At 35.2% G+C, this 18,033-nt stretch overlaps 1 protein-coding gene across 8 annotated transcripts in view; it reads left to right on the top strand.

Moving 5' to 3' along the window:
• The window catches only part of STAG1 (STAG1 cohesin complex component), a 453,259-nt gene that overhangs the window by 301,560 nt on the left and 133,666 nt on the right, over positions 1–18,033 (top strand). For all 8 annotated transcript variants that reach the window (XM_059162692.1, XM_059162694.1, XM_059162691.1 and 5 more), the window contains one exon: positions 14,371–14,494. In XM_059162692.1, the coding sequence (XP_059018675.1) occupies positions 14,371–14,494 (124 nt within the window). The remainder of the gene's footprint in view (positions 1–14,370; positions 14,495–18,033) is intronic.

Genomic DNA, 18,033 nt, shown 5'->3' with positions numbered 1-18,033 from the left:
AGAGAAACAAAAGCTTAAGATGAACTATTGGGCCTTCATCAAGATAAAAATCTGCATAGCGGCAGAAACAAAACTAAAAGGCAGCCTATCAAATGGGAGAAGGTATTTGCAAATGACGTATCTGATAAAAGGGTAGTATCCAAAATCTACAAAAAAACTTAACAAGCTCAACACTCAACACCCAAAAACCAGGGTTATACCCAGTTAAGAAATGAGCAGAAGACATGAATAGACACTTTTTCAAAAAAGACATTCATGAAAGACAACTATCATATGATCTCCCTGATATGAGGAAGTGGTGATGCAACATGGGGGCTTAAGTGGGTAGGAGAAGAATAAATGAAACAAGATGGGATTGGGAGGGAGACAACCCATAAGTGACTCTTAAGCTCACAAAACAAACTGAGGGTTGCTGGGGGGAGGGGGTTTGGGAGAAGGGGGTGGGATTATGGACATTGGGGAGGGTATGTGCTTTGGTGAGTGCTGTGAAGTGTGTAAACCTGGTGATTCACAGACCTGTACCCCTGGGGATAAAAATATATGTTTATAAAAAATTTTTTAAAAAATTGACAATTCCAAGTTAAAAAAAAAAAAAAAGACATCCAGATGACTAACAGACACATGAAAAGATGCTCAACATCACTCATCATCAGGGAAATACAAATGAAAACCGTGATGGCATATGACCTTACACCAGTCAGAGTGACTAAAATTAACACAAGAAACAACAGATGTTGATTAGGATGCAAAGAAAGGAGAACTCTCTTGTACTGTTGGTGGGAATGCAATCTGGTGCAGCCATTCTGAAGAACAGTATGGAGGTTCCTCAAAAAGTTAAAAATAGAACTCCCTACAATCCAGCAATTCTACTCCTAGGTATTTAACCAAAGGTTACAAAAATACAGATTCGAAGGGGTTCATGTAACCAACCTATGGGAAGAGCCCAAATGTCTATTGATTAGTGAAGAGATTTAAAAAAAAAAAAAAAGTGGTATGTATCTATACAATGGAATATTACTCAGGCATAAAATGAATGAAATCTTGTCATTGGCAAGGATATGGATGGAGGTAGAGTATACATACTAAGTGAAATAAGTCCAAAAAAGACAAATACCATTTCACTCATATGTTGAGTTCAAGAAACAAAACAGAGGAGTATATGGGGTGGGGGATAGAAAAAGAGATGGAAACAAACCGTAAGAGACTCTAAGAGAGCAAGCTGAAGGTTGATGGATGGAGGTGGGGGAAGAATGGGCTAGATTAGTGATGGGTATCAGAAGGTGCTTGTTTTGATGAGCACTGTTTGTTATATGTTAATAGATGCACCACTGAATTCTACTCCTGAAACCAATATTGCATTGTATGATAACTAGAATTTACATAAAATTTGAAAAGAAAAAAAAATGAGATTTTGGTTACAGTGAACTTCTCTATTTTTCTGTTTTCTGTTACATTGATTTTTGATCTATTATTTCCTTTTTACTTCTTTTTTTTTTTTTTAAGATTTTATTTATTTATCATAGAGAGAGAGGGAGAGAGAGCGAGCACAGGCAGACAGAGAGGCAGGCAGAGGCAGAGGGAGAAGCAGGCTCCCTGCCGAGCAAGGAGCCCAATGTGGGACTTGATCCCAGGACACTGGGATCATGACCTGAGCCGAAGGCAGCCGCTTAACCAACTGAGCCACCCAGGCGTCCCTCCTTGTTACTTCTTAATTTGGGTTTCATTTTCTCTGCTTTTCTCAAGGTGAAAAGTGAGACAATAATTTAAGGCCTATTTTCTAATATTGGAATTTATTCCTATAAATCTCTCTGTTAGTACTGCATTAGCTGTATCGCCTTACTTTTAGTATGTTGTGTTTCCATTTTCATTCATCTCAAAATGCTTTCTAATTTCCTTTTTGACTTGTTTCTTTGACCTATGGTTTATTTAGAAGTGTAGTATTTAGTTTACAAATATCTGAGATCTTTCTGTTCCTGATTTCTAATTTAATTCCATTGTAGTCAGAGAATATACTGTGTATAATTTGAATGGTTTTAAATTTGTTAAGATTTGTTTTATGACCCATATTGTAGTCTAGATAAGTGTTCTATTTACTCAGGCAAAAGTACATACTGTGCTTTTGATTTTAGGTCAAAATCATTTGTTAGTGTTCAGGTCTTTTCTATCCTTTACTGATTTTATCTGTTCTTAATCATTAATGAGAGGGTTTTTGTAGGAGTACTTTTATATGCTTGATACAAATTATTATTACATAAATAATTTGAAGTGTTTTTATGCCTTTGGCTTTGTTTTCATTTTCTTAATGATACCTTTTGAAAAACAAAAGTTTTCAATTGGAATGAAGTCTTTTATTTCATTTTCTTTTCTGTATGTGCTTTTGATTTATCTGTGAACGTTTTGCCTAACCCCAGATTTTCTTCTGTATTTTATTCTAGAAGTTTAATAGCTTAATATTTTAAGTAGAAGTATATGGACCATTGTTTGAGTTAACTTTTGTGTATATTGTGTTATAAGGTATACCTCTGATATATACATATAGGTATTCATGTGTCCAGGCACCATTTGGTGCAAGGCTCCCTTCCTCCAGTTGAGTTTCCTTGGAGTTTTTTTAAATGGGCTCTAGGGTGGCATAGAGCCCAACAAGGAGCTTTGACTCCCAAGCCTGAGATCAAGACCTGAGCCAGGATCAACAGCTGGACATTTAACTGAGCCACCTAGGCACCTCCCCCCCTTTTTCTTAAGTGATCACTACATACAGTGTGGGGCTCAAACTCACGACCCATAGATTAAGAGTCCCATGTTCTACCAACTGACCCAACAAGGTGGTAGTCCTTGGAGCTTTTCTTTAAAACCAAATGAACACAAATGCAAAGATTAATTTATAGCATTTCTAATCTGTCTATCCTTACACCCATACCATCTATATTCATTATAGTAGCTTTAGAATAAATTTTTTTTAGATTTTGAGGTATAATTGACGTAGAATATGTGAGTTTAAATTTTACAATGTGATGGTTTGATTCACATATTTTGTGAAGTTACTGTTACAAGGTTTCCTAACACCTCAGTCATCTTACCTAAATATCTTTTTTTTTCTTGTGGTGATTTTGATTATAGTTAAGCTTACTCTCTTAGCAACTTCCAAGTATGTAATAAATACAATTTTATTAACTGTAGTCACAATGCTGTACATTAGATCTCCAGAATTTATTCATCTGATAAGCAGAAGTTTCTATTCTTAAACATCTCTTCATTTCTCTCACCTCCCCCAGGCTCTGGCAACCACCATTCTACTATATTTCTATGAGTTTGGCTTTTTTAGATTCCACATATAAGTAGATATACAGTATTTGTCTTTTAGAGTATGCTTTTAAAATTAGGTTGTGCTAAATCCTCCTACTTTGTTCTTTTTCAGAATTGTGACAATTATAGATTCTTTGTGTTTCTGTATAAATTTTAGGGTCAGCTTGTCAATTTTTACATAAATGTTTGCTGAAATTCTGATGAATATAATGACTCTGTAGACGAATTTGGAGAGAATTTAGTTCTTTACAGTATTAAATCTTCCAACCTATGTATATAGTTATCTCCGTTTATTTAGATATTCTTTAATTTCTCTTAGCTGTTTTTTATGATTTTCAAGGTACAAGTCTTGCATTACTTTTGTTAAATTTACTTCTAAATCTTTTCATTTTTTATTCTACTGTAAATGAAATTGTTTTCTTAATTTCTGTTCTAGATTCTTCCTTATTAATATATTAAAATGCAGTTCTTTTTAATATACCTCCAGAATTACAAGATACTTTCATTTGTTATACCATTTTGAGATTTTGTTGGTTTTACAGGTTATTTAAGATTTGCACATACAGATCATATGTGAATAAAGACCATTTTTATTCTTACTTTCTCAGTCTAAAGACTTTTTCTGTGTCTTTACTTTCTTTTTTTACCCTTATTGCATTGGCTATAGAATCTCCAGTACAGTACTGAATAAAAGTAGTAAGAGAGGACAGCTTTCCATTTTTTCTGATCCTGAAGGGAAAACCATCAGTCTTTAATTCCATTAGCTTTTAAGTTTTACATTGTTATCCTTTAGCAGGATGAGGAAATTCCCCTCTAGCCTAATTTTGTTTGTTGTTTTTATCATGATTGATTGATTTGATTGTTTTGTTTCAGTTAAGATGAAAATACAGACTTTTTCCTTTATTCTGTTCTATTAATTGATTCTCAGATATTAGGCCAGGTTTGCATTTTGGGAGAAATTCTGCATGATCATGATACATAATCTTTTTATTTTTTTAATGCTCCTGGATTCAGTTTGCTAATACTGTATTAAGGAATTTTGTGTCTACAATCATAATCTAGTTACTGGCCTTATAAAATACTCTGGGAAGTGTTCCCCTCAGCTCTGTTTTCTGAAAGAGTTTATGAAAGATTGGTATTATTTCTTTTTTATAATTTGATAGGATTCACCAGTGAGGCATTTTAAACCTAGGGGCTTTTTGGGGTGACAGTTTTCAATTTCTGATTAAATCTTTTGTTACAGATCTATCCCAGTTTTTCTATTTGTTGATTCATTTTGGTAATTTGTGTCTCTTAGACTGTCTGTCCATTTCATGTATATTGCAGATTTGATGGCAAAGTGTTGCTCATGGTATTTCCTTACAATCCTTTTCATTTCTTCTTTTTTAAGACACTTGTTTGTTTGTTTGTTTGTTTGAGAGAGCACATGCATGAGCAGGGGAAAGGGCAAAGGGAGAGAAAATCTGAAGCACATTCTGCGCCATGTGTGGAGTCAGTCTCAGGACCACAAGATCATAACTTGAGCTGAAACCATGAGGCAGACACTTAACCAACTAAGCTGCCCAGGCGTCCCATGATCCTCTTCATTTCTATAGGATTGGCAGTGATGTTTGTTTATTTCTTGTTTGTAATTTGTGTCGTATTTCTTCCTGTCTTGTTCAGTCTACCTAAATGTTTATCAGTTTTATTACTCTTTTTTAAAGATTGCACATTTGGGGGGCACCTGGGTGGCTCAGTGGTTAAATCCTCTGCCTTTGGCTCAGATCATGATCTCAGGGTCCTGGGATTGAGCCCCACATCGGGCTTTCTGCTTGGTGGGGAGCCTGCTTACTCCTCTCTCTCTGCCTGCCTCTCTGCCTGCTTGTGATCTCTGCCTGTCAAATAAATAAATAAAATCTTTAAAAAAAAAAAAAAAGGGTTGAACATTTGGTTTCATTAACATTATTTTTAATTTTTTTGCTTAATCTTTTTTATTTCCTTCTTTCTGATTGCTGTAATTTTAATTTATTCATTTCTTTCTAGTTTTTTAAGATAGAAACTCAGGTTACTAATCTTATATTCTTCTTCCTTAGCTAGAATTTTAAGCTGTGAATTTCCCACAAAGCAGTGCTTTCACAACATCCCAGGACTATTGATATGCTGTATTTTAATTCTTACTCTGTATAAATTATTTCCTTATTTCTTTATTGTGATTTCTTCTTTGATGCATGGCTTATTAGTATTAAATCTTTTATTTTCAGATATTTGGAGGTTTCCATTAATTTCTCTTCTTAATTTCTAATTTAATTTTATTGTGGTTACTAAATACACTTTGAAGGATTTCAGTCATTCCGCATTTAATGGGACTTAGTTTTCCCCAACTAATTGAATCATTGAAAAAAACATTTCTGTGCCAGAATGCCATAGATTTCTCCTGTTTTAAGAGAAAGGTTAGGGCACCTGGGTGTCTCAGTGGGTTGGGCCGCTGCCTTCGGCTCGGGTCATGATCTCAGGGGTCCTGGGATGGAGTCCCGCATTGGGCTCTCTGCTCTGCGGGGAGCCTGCTTCCCCCTCTCTCTCTGCCTGCCTCTCCACCTGCTTGTGATCTCTCTGTGTCAATTAAATAAATAAATAAATAAAATCTTTTAAGAAATAGAGAGAGAAAGGTTAATAACTTTCTATGACTAATTGCTTCTCATTTATTTTTGGTTGATTGTCAGAAAACTAAAATGATTGTTTTTGTCTTAGTTGTTTCTTAGGGGGAGAACATTTCCCAACCGCTTAACTCTCCTATTGCCTCATCTTCATTTCTTGTTTTTTTTTTCTTTAAGATTTTATTTATTTATTTGACAGAAAGAGATCATAAGTAGGCAGAGAGGCAGGCAGGGAGAGAGAGGAGGAAACAGGCTCTCCTCAGAGCAGAGAGCCTGATGTGGGGCTGGATTCCAGGATCCTGGGAATCATGACCTGAGCTGAAGGCAGAGGCTTTAACCCACTGAGCCACCCAGGCGCCCTGTCTCATCTTCATTTCTTTTTTTTTTTTTTTTTTTTTTAAGATTTTATTTATTTACTTGACAGAGAGAGATCACAAGTAGGCAGAGAGGCAGGCAGAGAGAGAGGGGAGGAAGCAGGCTCTCTGCCAAGCAGAGAGCCCGATGCGGGACTCGATCCCAGGACCCTGAGATCATGACCCGAGCCGAAGGCAGCGGCTTAACCCACTGAGCCACCCAGGCACCCTCATCTTCATTTCTGAAAGATGTTTTCTCTTGGTATGGAATTTTAGGTTGACATTTTTTGTTTTTTTAGGACTTTTAAAGGAATTGATTCATTCACTGTGGTTTCCTTGTTTCTAACTAGAAAGAAATTTTATATATAAGATTATATACAAAGGCTCTGCCTAGGTTCCTGTGCCAATACTGCTGCCTGGCAGGCACCAATCTGGTACAGTCTTAAGAATTACCTTCTTTGTCTTTTTTTTTTTTTAAGATTTTATTTATTTTTAATTTATTTCAAAGAGACCACAGTGGGGTATGAAGAGGGAGAAGCAGCCTCCTGCTGAGCAGGGAGGGAGCCCATCACAGGGCTCTATCATAGGAAGGTGAGACACTGACTGAGCCACCTAAGTGCTCAGAGGTATAACCTTTGTTTGTCTTAAGAATTACCTTATTAGGGGTGCAAGGGTGGCTCTGTGGGTTAAGCCTCTGCCTTCGGCTGGGATCATGATCTCAGGGTCCTGGGATTGAGCCCTACATCGGGCTTTCTGCCCAGCAGGGAGCCTGCTTCCCCACACCTGCCTCTCTGCCTACTTGTGATCTCTAACAAATAAATGAATAAAATCTTTAATAAAAGAATTACCTTATTACCTCTCAAAAATTACTTTCCTTCTCTGTCATCTAAACACCATTATTTTATGTTTTATGCGGTTTTTAAAGTGGAAACATAAATTTTGTCCATCATGACTCAGCCATGCAGTCTTGTGTGCAGAATACGTATTATTACTATTTTACTTTGGTCTTTCAGCTCTAAAATAATGTGGGTTTTGTTTTAGAGATTCACCCTTATTGAGTCTTGCCAGAGTATCGACCTGTTATCCTCATAGAAATGACAATTTTTGAATTTTCTATTACTTACTGTTTTTTTTAAATGAGGCCTTAAATAATCTAGTGTTGGATCTGTCACAGCTTACTTTTGATACATTAAAATTTCAACTGCTCATAACAGGATTGCCAACAGTTGAGAATGAGACCTGCCTTCCAGAGTTATCAGTAGAGAAACCAATCGTTGATTTTTCCGGAAGTATTACTTAATATACTGATTAAGGGACGATGTTACTGCATATACATACTAGAAGTAGGAGATGTTGTGCAGTGATGGCACTTTAACACTCCGAGTTTTACCTGCCACCTTAATATAAAATAAATACTGAATATTAATCTATACACTGCTAGATGTAACTACTCATTTATAGGAAATATGAAAAATAGAAGAGCCTTTTATTTGACTCAATCTTCATGGTATTGTTTTAGTCCAGAATGTGGTAAATCATACAGACTGTAATTGACCTAGTTCCTTTAACGAGTAAATGGCATATAGTAAGAACAAGTGGATATAAAAATAGAATTTAAAATATTGGTTATAAAAAACATATTCATGATAAATACATAGGTAAATATTTAGTGAACAAGATACACTCCTAGGCTGTTGAAGGAACATTTAGTGAATTAGAATATAATTTTGAGGAATTAAGCCAGGCAAAGGAGATATGTAAAAATGTTTCTAATACATAGGGGATTGTTTGAGAGGCTCCAAAAGTCCTTCACATAGGATTTCAAAAGAAAAGAGAAGTATTGGAAAATAGTATTATTGAGACAACTGAAATTTTATAAAATTGGTTTAAAAATTAGAATTGTCAGATTGGAAAGACTTAACAAGTGTTGAGGGTAAGAAAAATATTTCATGTCTAGACATACCATAATCAGAGTACATAACACCAAAGATTATGAGACAATCTTAAAAGCTACCAAAAATGAAAGAGTGCCTGTTATTTCAGTGATGGTGAAGAGCTAAAAAGTTATTAGGCCATAAGAGTGAATAATAGAAAAAGAGGTAACTTAGGAAAGATTTCAACAATTTTGAAAAAGTGAAAAGTGGATGTCTGTTGTTTTCTAGTGGTCTTTCATTTTATACTATGATGAAACATTTTAGAATAATATCTTCAGAGCAATTCTTACACAATACTGTGGTATGATTTATTCTGAGCAAATGGCCATTTTTTAAATGTAGTTGTCTTCCCAATATTTCATTTTTGACCTAACCTATATGTCAGATTGATAGTTAAAATGTGATATAAGGTAAAGATACTGTTCTTTAAGATGTAATGTATTCTTGACATTCGACTTTTAATCTTATGCCTAAACTTCTGTTAATAGTAAAATTTTAAGGAGTTATGCAGGGTAGCAGACAGCCATGTCACCTGCTCTATATGAGACTCAGTGATGCAGTGCCTTTCTGTGTATTTTGTCACTATTTTCACTAATAGGTAATGTAGCAAAATTGAGATGGAAAACATTTCCAACTTTTTATTATAAAGCTATTACATTTCTAGTGCATTTTAAGTAACTCTGATCATCCTGAAATAATTAAGTAAAAGATACAGATTCAACTAGCAAACAGGAAAGTTTCAGCTTTTTAGGTCTTTTAAACATTGTTGCCTCATAGAAGCCTTCTTTGACTTGTCCCTCCCATCAGTTTTTGTGCTTCTGTGTTCCCTGTACTGTCCTTTACTAATGTTTAATGTTTGCTAAAGGTGATAATTATTTTAATCATCTTTCTGTAAGTTAAGGTCTTTATTCTTAAGTTCTTGTTTTCAGCCTAATAAAGGATACAGTATATCTTTTCACTAGTTCTTCAGCTGTTCTTTTCTCTCTTGGGCTATTGTTTTTTTATTCTCTATAGTTCTGTTTTGGAAAATATAATTTTTTTAGCCAAATATTAGTGACAGAGAATTGGTTGAGACATGAATTCATTTTGTGCTAAAATTTAGATAGCAGCCTTCTTGCCACTTGTAATTGTTTCTCACTCTAGAGCTCTCGTGAGATTCCTTGTACATGAGAGATAATTTTAAGTGTTAAAACGCTCATATTAGCCAAGAGTTATTCTCCAGAATTTATATTGCAGTCGTTTTAATTTAGTCTCCTTCTTACTGAGAAAGCATCTGTAAGAGTAGTACAAGAAGCATTTCACTAAAATTCACTAGAGTTAAATTTCATTTTGTTGTAAGCAGAAAATAATTTGAATTCCATCTGCCAGGAAAGTAATCCAAAATGAAAATTTAAAGTCCAGATATTAAATTAAAGGGTCACATCTCCCAAAAAGGCACACTAATTCTGAGGATCAGTAAATTAGGTAAGTTTTTCATAGAATGATAATAATCTTTTTTTTTTTTTTTTAATTAAGGACCAGTGCAGGTTTTTTTTTTGTTTGTTTTGTTTTGTTTTTTAGATTTTTTTTTATTTATTTGTTTGACAGAGAGAGATCACAAGTAGGCAGAGAGGCAGGCAGAGAGAGAGAGGAGGAAGAGGCTCCCTGCTGAGCAGAGAGCCCGATGCGGGACTCGATCCCAGGACCCTGAGATCATGACCTGAGCCGAAGGCAGCGGCTTAACCCACTGAGCCACCCAGGCGCCCCAAACATAATCATTTTTTATGCTATAAAAGAGTTAACAACAAAGGATGAATTAGCACAGAATTACTATTTTTCTAGGTTTTCTTTTTCTTTTTGAGTTCAAAAGTAGTGTATCCTGAGTTCAATTTTAGTTATTCATTTCAAGGCCCATACACTAGAATTAGGAAAATTAGTTCATCTTATGATTGCCTTTATACCTTCCCCTGTTGTACTTTTTTCCCCCTATTTTAATCTTTACTTTGGAAACTCCCAGATATCTGCAGGTTAAACTTTACTTTTCTAAATGGACTGAGGCTGGTGGAAATAGAGATTAAGGTGTTAAAAAGAAATTTTATATGAAAATCAAGGTTTAGAGGAATATTTCAGAACATTCTGCATTTTTATTTTATACTTCATCTATTGAAATAGAATGTTACTTCATAGAGGGCAGAAAAGCTGTATCTGGTAATAAAAGGATATGACAGAACTAACACCACAGGAGCTTGAAAGAATAATCATTGTTTGTATTTAGAGCAAAATGAAGGCAGTATAAGCATAGAGATGACCACAGATATGTAGATACTGATGCACTTGAGCTCTTTGGACTAAGGAAGAACTCATTCATAGACCACACTAGAAGTTTAGTTATTGGTATGGGTCTTTAATAATAGTAGAAAGTAATAATATCTTTTGCTATGTAACAAATTATTACAAAATTTGGCAAAACAAAACACCGAACAGTTACTACCTCATAATTTCTGTGGGTTGGGAATTTAGGAACAGCCTACCTAGTTGTTTTTAGTTTAAGTTATCCCATTGGATTGAAGTCAAGACTTTGGTCCAGACTACAGGCCTTTAAAAGTTTGACTGGGGTTGGAGTACTTGCTTGTAAGATGCCTTACTCACATGGCTGTTGGTAGAAGAACCCAGCTACTCAAGATGTGGAGTTCTCTATAGGGCAGCTAGAATGTCCTCAGCACATGGCTTTGAGAGAATGATTCAAGAGAGAGAACAAAGCACAAGTCACAGTCTCTTATTTGACCTAACCTCAAGAGTCAAAAATCCATCATTTCTAACGCATCATGTTTGTTAGAAACAAATTATTAAGTACACCCACATTTTTAAAAAATAAGAATTTGTCTCCATAAAAACTATTAACAAAGAGTACGTGGACATATTTTAAAGCTACCACAAAGGAGTTCTACTTTTATGTATTATCTTTGATTACATAATATAATTACCTGTAGAGAATGATTAATCTCGCAGGATTGTATCAAAAGCAAAGTGGGTTGGAGTTTTAGAACCTAAACAGGAGAGAGATTACTTAGGGATTTTTAATAGTAGCAGAATGTGTTATCTGACCACATTCAGTCAAATTGCAAGTCTAGAAGGAATACTAAACATTTTAAAGTTAACATGGGAGGGGTCAGACTAGCATCTGAACAAAGAATATGATTCCAAAAAAGACAAGTTGTATCAGAATGTTGGCAGTGCATACAGAGAGGATCTGTGTTCTAAGAGAAGAGCCTTTAAAAGTCTAGTAAACAATATTAAAAGTCGTTAGAAATTAGGCTTAGACATGGAGGTGATTATAAAATAAAAGATTTTGAACAGTATTTCTCTACTAAAAGCTAAGCCTTTATATTCTCTAGCCTTAGGAATTAGACACTCAATAATCTCAATTCCAGTAATAATGGTATTTGTAATGGTAATGCCAGTAGTAATGAGTAGAATGATCAACTGTCTTTATATGCAGTTACCATAGTTAGTAGTCTCTGTAGGTTTGTTGTTTTTTCTTTTTTGTTTGTTTGTTTTCGTTTTTATTTTAAAGATTTTATTTATTTGCCAGAGAGTAAGTGTACGTGCACAAGCAGGGAGAGCAGCAGACAGAGAGAGGAGCAGGCTTGCCACTAAGCAAGGAGCCCAATTCTGGGATTGATCCCAGGACTCTGGGACCTGAGCTGAAGGCAGACTTAACTGATTGAACCACCCAGTCAGTTAATAAAAGGGAAAATATGGAAATAACTTAAATGTCTGCCAATGAGAGAATATATAAATGGTTTATAATTTCTCTGTATGCAGATAGGAAAACTGAACATCAGTTTTAATTAATTAATTAATTAATTAATGGCTCTGGAGCCAGTCTGTGTGAATTACAAAACATGGTTTGTGAAAACAAGTTGGAGAGGATATCTATAAGACATTATTTATGTAAAGCTTTAAAATATGTATAATTGAACATAAGAAGTTCAAGCATAAAGGTACAGAAAACTGTGGTAGCCTTTGAACCAAGAATAGTCCTATGCTCTTTGGGAGGGAGATATGTCAGTAAGAGGTATACAGGAAGTTTCAACTACAATATTTTATTTCTTAACTGAATAGTGGATACACATAATATATTCATTATATTGTCTTCTGTATATTCAATGTTATAATCATCTAGGAACATTCTTTCACAGTTGTAGTAAAGCAGTTTTTTCTGCTGCACTATCTGTAAATGTTTAGATTGATGACACTTAAGAGATTATGATTGTAAACGCTTATGGAAGATTTAGTAGGTGCTAGGCATAGTTCTGACTATTTTACTTTTATTACGTGATTTCATCTCTGTGAGCACTAGGCCAGGTACGGTTTTATTCCATATATTATTCTGTATATTATTATTAACAAAATCTAAGAAAGGGAAGTAACTTGCCTAAAGCTACACAGCTTGTAATTAGTTGAACTAGGATTTGAACTTAGTATGTTTTGCTCCAGAGCCATTAGCCTCAATGCTGTAGAATCTCTCCATAAGAAGAAGGTATTGGGGCGCCTATGTGGTTCAGTCAGTTTAAGCCTCTAACTCTTGGGTTAAGTTTCTTCCTTCAGCTCAGCTTATGATCTCAGGGTCCTGTGAAGGACTTCCGCATCAGGCTCCCTGCTTCTCCCTCTTCCTCTGCTGCTCCCCCTGCTTGTGCTCTCTCACTCTCTCTGTCAAATAAATTTAAAAAAAAAAAAAAAAAGCTTCTGACTCTTGATTTCAGCTTAGGTCATGATCTCAGGGTCATTAGATTGAGCCGTTCATCAGGCTCCATGCTCTTAAAAAAAAAAAGTGGGGGGTATTAAAAAATGTAGGAAATCTAAAAATTGTGATTTAGTAATATGACTTTGAAGAGAAGATTCCTTACACTTTTATACTTGAGCAATGACAGGGACTTAGAAGAAACTGAGATTTTATTATTAGAAATATTAGAGGATTAAATACCAGAATGCTAGCACCTTACCTATTTTGTCACAAAAGAGAAACTAAGAAAAGCTCCTTAATTAACATTAAAATTCTAGCTAAGTTATTGCCAGATTAACAATTTAATTGACAGATGATTGCCTTATATAAATTGGAGAATTAAGAATTACCTAAAATTTTTAAATCATTTATGTATGGTAAATCAGAAACCTTGAAGATCTATCTACAAAAAGGAAGTTAAGATTTAACTTACCATATTTAATATGAATTTTTAAAAGTTAAATAACCAGTTGAAAGATCAGGTAAAAATAATAAAATTGTATTTGTTCATGTTTCACAGATTTTAGAGTAAGAAAAACCATCCAAGGAGGGTTACATTAGATGCTTACAGTGAGATGAAAAGCCATCTGGGCATAGTGCCAAAAACCTAACTTTCGGTACAGTTCACAGTATAGTCACCAAGATTGTTCCCATTGTGACTAAATGTGAATTATTAGTGTAATTACTTTGAGGTTTTCGTTTTGTAACTGTTATATATTTTCAAAAATAGGCTTCTGTCATTTTCCCTTGTAAATATTAATTTGTGTTCTGGTCATATTTTCTCTTAATTCAGTAGATGTGTACTAACTTAAATTCACAATTAGAGAAACAAGTTTTAAGTTCTGTGTTATTCTGTGGTACGGTGGTATGCTGGTTTCCTCAGATTTAACATGTTTGTTGACTCCGTAATAGTTGGGAGGCTTTCAGAAAGCTCCAACTACCATTTCCTAGTCCAGTGAAAATAAAGTGAAAGATTATATCCAGAATTGTTTTTCAGTTTGATACTGATAATTTTTATTTTATAGAAAACATCTAGGGGCACCTGGGTGGCTCAGTCGGTTAAGCGTCTGCCTTAGGCTCAGGTCATGATCCCAGCATCCTGGGATCAAGCCCTGCATCCAGCTTCCTGCTCAGCAGGGAGTCTGCTCCTCCCTCTTCTCTGCCCCTCTTCCTTGCTTGTGCTTTCTCTGTCTCAAATAAATAAGTAAAATCTTAAAGAAAAAAGAAAACATCTAAAAAAATTAGAAGATACTCAAATTGTAGGACTTTTGAGAGTATATTGGATATAATATTTATTACTTGCTGAAAATTAGTATGAAGTACATTCTAGTTTGGAATGTTAATCTGAGGTTTGTTTTGTTTTGTTTTGTTTTCTCCTCTAGTGATGCTATTGCTGAGATTAGAGCCATTTGTATTGAGGAAATTGGAGTATGGATGAAAATGTATAGTGATGCCTTCCTAAATGACAGTTACCTAAAATATGTTGGCTGGACTCTTCATGATAGGGTAAGTTACTCTCTTCCAGGTTTTCATAAAAGATATGCTTGTATAAGGTACTAGAATGCTAGGAATTAAGATGGCAGTGCTTGGTTTTTTAGGAGTTATAATAATAATGGAAATTTAAGATGATACACTTGAGTAACTATTCATTTGATGGCCATGACAAAACTTGAGACATTGGCCCACATGAAAACTCTGTCACTTAGTTGTAATACTGTCTTAAACCAGGTTGACAACCTGGTACATCTAAAGTTTTAAGAGAATATAGCATCCTAAGAAACTAATTATAATCTTTTTCTAGTTTGGAATCAAAAGGAATTCTTTGTTTCTCTTAATATGTAAAAATAAAACTTTTCTTTTGAGTTTATTAAGGCCATACCACAGTAGAGTGTTTTATCAGAGTTGAATAGATTTATTCGACTTTAAAATATTTGATCTAAAAATCTTTTTATTTCTATGCCTTTAGAAAAGGTTCTGATTTTAAAAGGAATCCCACATTATCAAATCCTGAATAAGTAATCCTCAAAATAACCAAGGGTAGGAGTGAAAAATCATTGGAATTTTTATATTGAATGACCTGACATTCTATTACTTGAATTGCCAGATATTCACAAATACAGAAATACTACAGTTCATTTTAAACTGTTATCATCTATTATTTGAATTGTTAGAAGTATCATAGCTATTAGAAGACATTTTTTAATGCACTTACATCGTTAGACTTTTAAGTCAATTTTGGTAGTATTCTAAGACTTATTTTGTATGTATCACTGTTAACAGGCTGTAGAGCATTTACTTTTTAAATAGCCCCATGATGGGGCACCTGAGTGGCTCAGTCGATTGAGTATCTGACTCTTGATTTCGGCTGGGGTCATGATCTCAGGGTTGTGAGAAGGAAACCCCTGTCAGCCTCAGTGCTAGGCAGGGACTCTGCTTGAGATTCTCTCTCTCCCCTGACCTCTGCCCCTTCTACCAGCCCACCTCACAAGCACGCCCTCTCTCCCTAAGATTAATAAACAAAATATTTCTAAAATAAATAGCAGCATGCTAAGTATTATCAAAAACCTCTTGAAAACCACAAAATTACATATATTACAATAAAACAGCCCTTGGGCATTTTACAGGCCATTTTTGCTGTAAGAGTTCAGAGTATAGGGAGATCATCACAAGTTGGCTGTTTAGCTTCACAATTATTTTTTTTTTAATATGTGAAATTATTTATTTATTTATTTGTTTATTTGAGTTTAAAAAAAAATTTTTTTAATTTTTTATTTTTTATAAACATATATTTTTATCCCTAGGGGTACAGGTTTGTGGATCAACAGGTTTACACACTTCACAGCACTCACCAAAGCACATACCCTCCCCAATGTCCATAATCCCACCCCCTTCTCCTAAACCCCCTCCCCCCAGCAACCCTCAGTTTGTTTTGTGAGATTAAGAGTCACTTATGGTTTGTCCCCCTCCCAATCCCATCTTGTTTCATTTATTCTTCTCCTACCCACTTAAGCCTCCATGTTGCATCACCCCTTCCTCATATCAGGGAGATCATATGATAGTTGTCTTTCTCTGCTTGACTTATTTCGCTAAGCATGATACGCTCTAGTTCCATCCATGTTGTCGCAAATGGCAAGATTTCATTTCTTTTGATGGCTGCATAGTATTCCATTGTGTATATATACCACATCTTCTTGATCCATTCAAGTTGGCTGTTTAGCTTCACAATTATTTTTTATTTTTTCAGTGTTCCAAGATTCATTATTTATGCACCACACCCAGTGCTCAATGCAATATGTGTCCTCCTTAATACACACCACCAGGATAACCCATTACCCCAGCCCCTGCTTTCAAAAACCCGCAGATTATTTTTTAGAGTCCATAGTCTCTCGTGCTTCATCTCCCCCTCTGATTTACCCCAATTCACTTTTCCTTTCATTCTCCTAATGTCGTCCATGTTATTCCTTGGGCTCCACAAGTAAGTGAAACCATATCATAATGTACTTTCTCTTCTTATTTTACTCAGCATAATCTCCTCCAGTCCCATCCATGTTGACACAAAAGTTGGGTATTCATCCTCTGATGGAGGTGTAATATTCCATTGTGTATATGGACCAGATCTTCTTTATCCATTCCTCTGTTGAAGGGCATCTTGGCTCTTTCTACAGTTTGGCAATTGTGGCCGTTGCTGCTATGAACATTGGGGTACAAATGGCTGTTCTTTTCACTATATCTGTATCTTTGGGTTAAATACCCAGTAATGCAATTGCAGGGTCATAGGGAAGCTCTATTTTTAATTTCTTAAGGAATCTCCACACTGTTCTCCAAAGTGGCTGCACCAACTTGCATTCCCACCAACAGTGTAAGAGGGTTCCCATTTCTCCACACCTTCTCCAACACTTGTTGTTTCCTGTCCTGATAATTTTGGCCATTCTAACTGGTGTAAGGTGGTATCCCAGTGAAGTTTTGATTTGAATTTCCCTGATGGCTAATGATGATGAACATTTTTTCATGTGTCTGTTAGCCATTTGTTTGTCTTCTTTGGAGAAGTGTCTGTTCATGTCTTCTACCCATTTTTTGACGTGATTATCTGTTTTGGGGGGGTTAAGTTTGTGAAGTTCTTTATATAGATTTTGGATATCAATCCTTTATCTGTAGTATCATTTGCATATATCTTCTCCCATTCCCTGGGTTGCCTCTTTGTTTTGTTGACTGTTTCCTTTGCTGTGCAGAAACTTTAGATCTTGATGAAGTCCCAAAAGTTCATTTTCACTTCTGTTTCCTTTGCCTTTGGAGACATGTCTTAAAAGAATTGCTATGTCTGATGTCAAAAATTACTGGCTATGTTCTCCTCTAGGATTTTGATAGATTCCTGCCTCACATTGAGGTCTTTTATCCATTTCGAGTTTATCTTTATGAATTTTTTTTAACAAATTGACTCTGCTGACCGACCATTCTTCTATACATTGCTGTCCAATTTTCCCAGCACCATTTATTGAAGAGACCGTCTTTTTTCAACACTGGGTAGTTTTTCCTGGTTTGTCAAAGATTATTTGACCATAGAGTTGAGGGTCCATATCTGGACTCTGTTCTGTTCCACTGGTCTATGTGTGTGTTTCTGTGCCAGTACCATGCTGTCTTGGTTATCATAGCTTTGTAATAAAGCTTGAAATCAGGCAATGTGATGCCCTCAGTTTTGTTTTTCTTTTTCAACATTTCCTTAGTGATTTGAGGTCTTTTCTGGTTCCATACAAATTTTAGGATTGTTTGTTCCAGCATTTTGAAAAATGCCGATGGAATTTTGATCAGGATGGCATTGAAAGTATAGATTGCTCTAGCCAGTATAGACATTTTAACAACGTTTATTCTTCCAATCCATGAGCATGGACTGCTTTTCCATCTTTTTCTGTCTTCTTCAATTTCTTTCATGAGTGTTCTGTAGTTCTTTGAGTACAGATCCTTTACCTCTTTGGTTAGGATTATTCCCAGGTATCTTATGGTTCTTGATGGTATAGTAAATGGAATCGATTCTCTAATTTCCCTTTCTA

This window comes from Mustela lutreola, chromosome 2 (genome assembly GCF_030435805.1).
Source record: "Mustela lutreola isolate mMusLut2 chromosome 2, mMusLut2.pri, whole genome shotgun sequence".
Taxonomy (NCBI): Eukaryota; Metazoa; Chordata; class Mammalia; order Carnivora; family Mustelidae; genus Mustela; species Mustela lutreola.
This window is presented reverse-complemented; position numbering and strand designations above follow the sequence as displayed.